The following is a 7,048-nucleotide window of genomic DNA, read 5'->3' as shown; positions in this document are numbered from 1 at the left end:
GCTTACAAGTTCAGTCTAGAATTGCAGGGTCCAATACAGTGGCTACCAGCCCCATTTCAGGTACTCAACTGCCACATGAAGCTAGTGGCTATCATACTGGGCAGCATAGCATAAGCCTTCTCAATCATTCATGGAAGGGTGGCTACCTATGGTGCTTTTATTTTTTCTTTCTTTCTTTAAAATTTATTTATTTATTTATTTATTTATTTATTTATTTATTTATTTATTGTGCTTTTAAAGAGAGCAAGGACCATTTCCCATACATGCACTTGGGTGCTATCTACTAGCTCCCCCCCCCAATTCTCCCACTCACCCCCCACCCCCCAAACGCACAGCTTAACTGGGGCCGACTTCGAAGTAGTACAGGCTCGCAATCGAGCTAATGCATGGAGGTACTTTCCTAAACTATTAAGTGATACAGAAATGTGATATAATAGGTTCAGTTCTTGCTTTCAATTACTGCTTGACTTTAAGCAAATTCTAGCTAGCTCTTTTGTCGAACTTCTCCCATCCCCTGAATTTATGCCAAAGGGTTCTGAAAGGTTATGTTACACCCAGGCAGCATATATAACAGGTAAAAATCCAGACTGTACCTACCTGGAGGCTTTACAAGCCGTCCATCCAGGACCCCACTACACCACCCGGCTTTTCCTTTCACTTTCTCTAGAAAGGAAGGACATGATGAATTAAGATTTCCAAACAAAGATTTATTTTGAGGTGTGAGAATAATAGGAAAATTAAGTGATGGGGATCGGACCCTCATCGGGGTCTTCTGGGAAATCGGAAGCACCACCCTCTTCTGCAGCTCGATGCTTCTCCAATTTAGCAATCAATTCTTTCGCTGGATTGAAGACGCCATTGGTCTGCTGGTCACAGACATAGCAGCGAGGGGTGGTGCGGAAATGCTGCAGTGCACAGCTCTCGCAGAAATAATGCCTGCACTTGGTGACAACTGGATTCTGGAAGGTCTGGCGACAGATGAAACACTTGAATGGTATTTCCTCATCATCGCTTCCCACTTCATAGTTTTCGTCCTCATAGACACCATAGCGACCCTCATCAAGCTCACGTTCAATCTGCCACCCGTGCTTGTAATCTGAACGGTCATGGAGGAACTTGCAGCTGTCTCCGAAGCCGCAAAAGCCAGTCTCCTTGTAGTCCTTACAAATGTCGGGCTGGTAATCCCAGCGCACGGTGGCACGTAGATGCTCGGGAGCTCGGATGGGGCCCTTCCTCACCATTCCGGAGGATGCGTTGCCCATAGACGTATCCTTGGGCTTCATGTATTTCTGATAATTATTGATGCCCCGGTAGATCTTGTCATCTTCCTTGCCCCTCAGCTCCTCCTGGATCTTCTGGCTGCGCTCAAAGATGGCTTGTGCGTCACGCTCCTTCTCCGTGTCTAGCTCGTAGACAGCAGTCGCCCCCATATCCTCCGGTCCCACGGGTTTTGCCGAGCGGGTGGACTTGTATACCACGCCAAGACTCTCGGACTCGTTCTCCTCCTCCTTCTCCTCCTCCTCCTCGCTGCTCAAGTCGCCGTAAGCCGCCTTCTGTTTACCACTGCCACGAGTCTTCTGTATCATTGGATTGTGGATCGCCCGCTTCTTTTCGGGGCGAACCACAGTGCTACCTTCGTCGCTGCTGCTGCTGCTGTCTCCAGGCTCCTGGTCGCAGACCGGGCGCTTTCTGCGGCCTGCAGCCCCTTTTCGTCCACCAGGCTTTTTAAAGAGGAAGGTGCACACCTGGTCTGTGGTCTTTCCCGGAGAAAGTTGCTCTGCCATCTTAGCGTCTGGAGCTCCAGAAGGCAATGGCGCGCTCGGCCACGCGGGGCCTCTTCACGTCACAGCACGTAGCGCGCTCGGCCGCCACCCGGAACAAACTGGGCGGCCCGAAGCTGACTGCGCGAGGACGAAAACGCCAAGGTGCGAGCGCGCGCCACTCTTGAGCCCCGCGGGCCCCCGTCGCATCCTCCCGGGGGCGTGCGTGGCCCCGCCCCGCAGGGAGGCCGCCGCGGAGCCTACTGGGAAGGAGCCGAGGCGCGGTCACCTTTGCCGGGGGTGGGGAAGGAAGGGTTTGGCCCTGCCAACCGCGGTGCGATGTGGTTCGAGATTCTGCCCGGGATCGGCGTCATGGCCGTGTGCTTGGTCATCCCCGGCATAGCCACGGCGCACATCCACAGGTTCACTAACGGGGGCAAGGTAAGGCGGCCTCTCCGGCCCGACGGCCGACTCCGCGGACTGGCGTTACAAAACTGGCGGTGGGAGGCCACTGGGGTCCGGAGGAGCTGTCGAGCTGTCTTCGTGTCGCCTAAAAGCGGAGGCTTGCGGAACGAAACCCGACGGAAACCACATTCTACTCTAGCAAGAAGCAGCTAGTTGTTGGGTGAAGAGTGGGCAGAGCAGGTTTGAGAACTGGAAAGGTAGATAAGAAGGTGGGCCAACTCCTGGGCGTCGCTTTAGTCTTGCCTGCACTCCCTCGGATCTCTGATCCTTTTTTTAAAATTGTAATTTCTCACATCCACATCTTGGTAGCTTCTCGGCTTTTAGCCTCCCTACCCTTAATTTTTTACCTTGACATTTTTTATCCCCCACCCTTTTTCCCAAGCCTTTAGGAATTTGCCGCAAGATCCTGCTTTTCACATCAGGACCGTAACTTTCCTCTCCTCCTAGCCCTTCACGTTATCGCTTGACTACAGGTTATAATGTATTCGCTTTCTGGTTTTGTGATCTTCACGTGTGATCTACCGCTGTTGTTTCTTCTCATTGGCGTCCCAAAAGGAAACAAGTAGTCACGTCTTTAAAACGGGGGGTAGGAGGGCGAGGGAGGTGGGAGGGAAGGAGGAACGGGAAAAAAAACAGGCGCTGGTTAAAATAGAAAGTATAAGAACTCATGGTTACCATCCTAATTTTGAAGTTTAATAGTCCGGTCTTATTTAGGATCTGTTCTCATGTTGGCAAATCGAACTTCAATTTAAAAAAATGTTTAGGATCTGCTCTTAATTTGTTTTTTGTTTCAATGATGATCCCATTTTTCTAGAGTGTCACTTATAAATTCTGATAGCTTTCTGTTGGGTCATTCATTTTCATAAACATTGTGCAATAATTTCTTTTAATTGTAGGAAAAAAGGGTTGCCTATTATCCATATCAGTGGAGTTTGATGCAAAGAGATAGGCGAGTCTCTGGAGTTAATCGTTACTATGTGTCAAAGGTAAGATGGCTTTGATACTAATCATCTGTCAGGGTTGAGATGGGTTCTGGTAATGCTTTGCCAGATGTTTTACAGAGCTAATTTCATTTGCATTTGTCTTGTCTTAATGATCATTTGTATTTTTTATTCTGTGGATTGTCTACATATGGGCTTTGCCTGTTCTGTTGCTGTTTTTTATGGGGGTTCTTTATTATGGTTATTAATCTTTTGTCTGTTTTATATGGGGCAAATCTTTTTTACCATTCTGTCTTCTTTATGATGTCTTTCATCAGATAGTTTTTAATTTTGGTGCTCAGTTTATCATATTTTGTCATTCAGGATTTTGAGTTTTATGTCTTGCTTACAAATGGCTTCACTACTCAAGACTTTTCCAATTATTATTATTATTTTACATTTAGTGCTTTGACCCATCTACAGGTCATTTTGGGGGTATAATGTGAAATCACAGGATTTAACTTTTTTCCAAGATAAGTCAGTTGTCACAATTATCCACTTATAGAACAATCCACTTTTTATTTGAAATACCATTCTAGTAAACTAAACTTCCATATTCACATGATCTTCTTTCATGAATACCCTCTTTTATACTCCATTGTTTGCCAGTTCCTGCACCCAATACCATATGGTATTACTATGATTACTATGATTTTAAATTTCATTAAATCCTGTGGAATTGCTGTTTTTGTAGGTCAGAAATGGCCAAGCGGTAGCATTTTCATATGATTAAACCTGATATATGTTCTTAGATCTTGTAGGAGTCCATCTCTGTTATTTTTTGTAAAAAAAAAAAAAAAAGTAGTTACTTTTTAATATTTTCTCCTTATTTATTCTTCACAGTGAACCTAGGTTAATATTAATTTCATTTTATAGATGAGAAAACAGGGTCTGAGTGATGAAATAACACTGTAAGGACCCAACCTAGCTGATCTGCCTCTCCCTACAGTGCTATTTGAGAATCACCTAATGAACACGCTGAGAGATCTATTCAACTGAAGCAGTATTTCTCAGTGTGGTCCAAGAATAACCATCAGAATCAGCTGGCCATATGAGATAAAGTGAAGATTCCAAATCAGAATTTCTATAGAGTGGCTCCTAGGACTAGGCAGTTTTCATTTCTCTTAAGAGGGTTCTGCCTACAATCGTAAACAAAATACCTGGACTGTGTTATTTTAACACTTGGAAGAAATGTCATCCCTGATGAATCTTTTACTCTCTAGTTTCTGAAGTATTTGGTTGTGAACTAAGTACAGAGAGAGTGAATCTTCGGTATAAACAGTGTCATGCTTGTGGGGCAAGAGTTAGGGAGTTGGGGGTCCCTGACCTTGAATTCTGACTCTGCTCCTTCCTTTCTTCCTTTGAAACTGAGTCTCCATCTGTTCATCTGTAAAAAAAAAAATAGAATGAGGTTAATAGTATCTTCCTCGGGGTGGCTGTTACTTATTTTTCTGATGGTTTTACCTTACTGTCCTTAATCTCCGAAGGATCCAGATGGTAACTTGGTCTTAATTCTGCTGGGAAGGGGGAGACTTTACATATCAAGGGATGTTTGGTGCTGTCAGAAAATGGAGACTAGAAATCATCATAGGTCGTTCTTTTTACTTTGGTGATTATAAAATTCAGTTTATTGTTGCAGTTAGAGAAATGTGGGATGTGAAAGTACTTTAATAGAGAATGCCATTTGATGACACTGGAAGTAAGAGTACAGGCATAGCTCATTTTTTTGGCCTTTACAGATGCTGTGTTTTTTACACATTGAAGGTTTGGGGCAACCCTGCATGGAGCAAGTCTGTTGGCACCATTTTTTTTTTTTTTATTGGCACCATTTTTCCAACGGTATTTGCTCACTTTATGTCTCTGTGTCACATTTTGGTGATTCTTGAAATATTTCAAACCTTTTATTATTACTTTATTTGCTGTGGTATCTGCAATCAGTGCTTACGACTCACTGAAAACTCAGATGATGGTTAGCATTTTTTAGCACTAAAGAACTTTATTTTTTTTATATTTTATTTATTTATTCATGATAGACATAGAGACAGAGAGGGGCAGAGACACAGGCAGAGGGAGAAGCAGGCTCCATGCAGGAAGCCCGATGTGGGGCTTGATCCTGGGACTCCAGGATCACACCCTGGGCCAAAGGCAGGCGCTAAACTGCTGAGCCACCCAGGGATCCCCCACTAAAGAACTTTAAAATTAAGGTGTGTACATTATTTTTTTAGACATATGCTATCACACAGTTAATAGACTACTGCATCGTGTAAACATAACTTTTATATGCACTGGACAACTGAAAATGAGTCCTTTGACTCACTTTACTGCAGTGGTCTGGAAGTGACCCCACAGTATCTCTGAGGTATGTCTGTACTTGTCCATCTGTGGTGGCAACAGAATTCTCACATTTTCCTTTTTATACTGTTTTTCAGGGTTTGGAGAATATCGATTAAGGAAGCATTTTCCTGATTGATGAAAAATACCTCGGTTATGGTTCATCTACCCCTTCTAGAAGGTTATGCAGTGTATTAATGTAGTACATAATAAAAACAAAAAGTAAAATCTAAGGCTTTCTTTATTTTTTTCCATGGGTACTATACAAGCTCAAGCCATTCACCCAATGTGGGTTTATCACCTTAAAAAAAAAATAGAAGGCAACTGAGGCTTAAAATTATAGATAGATCTATTCTATTCAGCAAGTACCTGTCCCTGTGCCCACTGCCCAACGTGTCATAAATGGCAGTTGTTACTATTGGAATAGATAGGAATATATTTAAAAAGACATCATTCCTTCAGAGATTGCTAGGAGAATACAGAAAAAGTAGTCCTTTTTTTTTCTGGTTCTTTTTCTGGATGATTCCTATTGTGTTAAATTCCAGGTATAATGCTTTTATTAGGTTTTTAATTATTATTTTTTTTAAGTAATCTCTACACCGAATGTGGGGTTCAGACTCATGACCCTGAGATCACGAGTCGCATGCTCTTCCCACTGAGCCAGCCTGGTGCCCCCAAGTGGAATGCTTTTAAAACTGAGATTGTACCTTCAACTTTCATGCATTCTGCATCTAACACAGGATTCACTGAAGTGTTGATTTTTGTTTTAGCGGAGAGCAGTGACAGCCATCATTTTATTCAAACGAGTGTACTGACTACTTGAAATAAAGAGTTGCATGTTCATGGGATCCCTGGGTGGCTCAGCAGTTGAGCGTCTGCCTTCAGCCCAGGGCGTGATCCTGGGGTCCCAGGATCGAGTCCCACATCGGGCTCCCTGCATGGAGCCTGCTTCTGCCTCTGCCTGTGTCTCTGTCTCTGTCTCCTGTGTCTCTCATGAATAAATGAATCCAATCTTAAAAAAAGATACATGTTCAACACTAGACATAACCCAGTAGTACAAAGATTTGAAAATGTCAACTCCTAGAGAGACAGTAATACCCGTGTGTGTGTGTGTGTGTGTGTGTGTGTGTGTGTGTACCCCGCCCCCCAGGTGACCACAGGACCTCTAGGTGAGAAAACTAAATTGTTAGTCACTATCTCCCATCTTTTATCCATTTTAACCTTTGATGGACTGGTGACCTAAAATACCTGCAGTGGATGCGCTCCATTGAACTCATGCGGCAGGGCAGGGCTTACAGAAAAGGGAGGTGGTGTTCATACTTTGAGCATTTCTTTACATCGTGCCGTCCTGTGATGAAACCGAGGAAAGACGCAGTCGTGATTTCAAACTGTATACACCTCTAGTCTGCATTTAGCTGTGCACAGGCCTCCCTTAGTTGTTAGAACTAGTTCTGGAGAGGAAGAGGGCAGGCAGTACAGATAAGGATGTGGAAGACACTGACACCTAATCTA

At 43.9% G+C, this 7,048-nt stretch overlaps 2 protein-coding genes across 2 annotated transcripts; one reads left to right on the top strand and one right to left on the bottom strand.

Moving 5' to 3' along the window:
* Positions 1 to 686: 686 nt before the first annotated feature.
* Positions 687 to 1,970, bottom strand: RNF113A (ring finger protein 113A). The gene has a single exon (XM_072816323.1). It carries the CDS (start codon positions 1,782 to 1,784, stop codon positions 738 to 740), a length of 1,047 nt encoding a protein of 348 aa, XP_072672424.1. The 5' UTR covers positions 1,785 to 1,970; the 3' UTR covers positions 687 to 737.
* On the top strand, positions 1,947 to 5,769 carry NDUFA1 (NADH:ubiquinone oxidoreductase subunit A1). Its single transcript, XM_072816324.1, has 3 exons — positions 1,947 to 2,201; positions 3,122 to 3,211; positions 5,635 to 5,769. The coding sequence occupies exons 1-3, from the start codon at positions 2,100 to 2,102 to the stop codon at positions 5,653 to 5,655; spliced, it is 213 nt and encodes a 70-aa protein (XP_072672425.1). The 5' UTR covers positions 1,947 to 2,099; the 3' UTR covers positions 5,656 to 5,769.
* The last annotated feature ends 1,279 nt before the right edge of the window (positions 5,770 to 7,048 follow it).

Source organism: Canis lupus, chromosome X, assembly GCF_048164855.1.
Source record: "Canis lupus baileyi chromosome X, mCanLup2.hap1, whole genome shotgun sequence".
Taxonomy (NCBI): Eukaryota; Metazoa; Chordata; class Mammalia; order Carnivora; family Canidae; genus Canis; species Canis lupus.
The sequence above is the reverse complement of the archived record's forward strand: the minus strand, read 5'-3'. Positions and strand labels throughout refer to the sequence as shown.

What these genes read in the sequence shown, in the direction of transcription:
- RNF113A (XM_072816323.1), bottom strand. Translation starts at nt 1,784, where the DNA reads ATGGCAGAGCAACTTTCTCCGGGAAAGACCACAGACCAGGTGTGCACC.
- NDUFA1 (XM_072816324.1), top strand. Translation starts at nt 2,100, where the DNA reads ATGTGGTTCGAGATTCTGCCCGGGATCGGCGTCATGGCCGTGTGCTTG. An exon ending in GGTTCACTAACGGGGGCAAG is followed by an intron (nt 2,202 to 3,121) that starts GTAAGGCGGCCT and finishes TTTTAATTGTAG; the next exon opens with GAAAAAAGGGTTGCCTATTA. An exon ending in ATCGTTACTATGTGTCAAAG is followed by an intron (nt 3,212 to 5,634) that starts GTAAGATGGCTT and finishes ACTGTTTTTCAG; the next exon opens with GGTTTGGAGAATATCGATTA.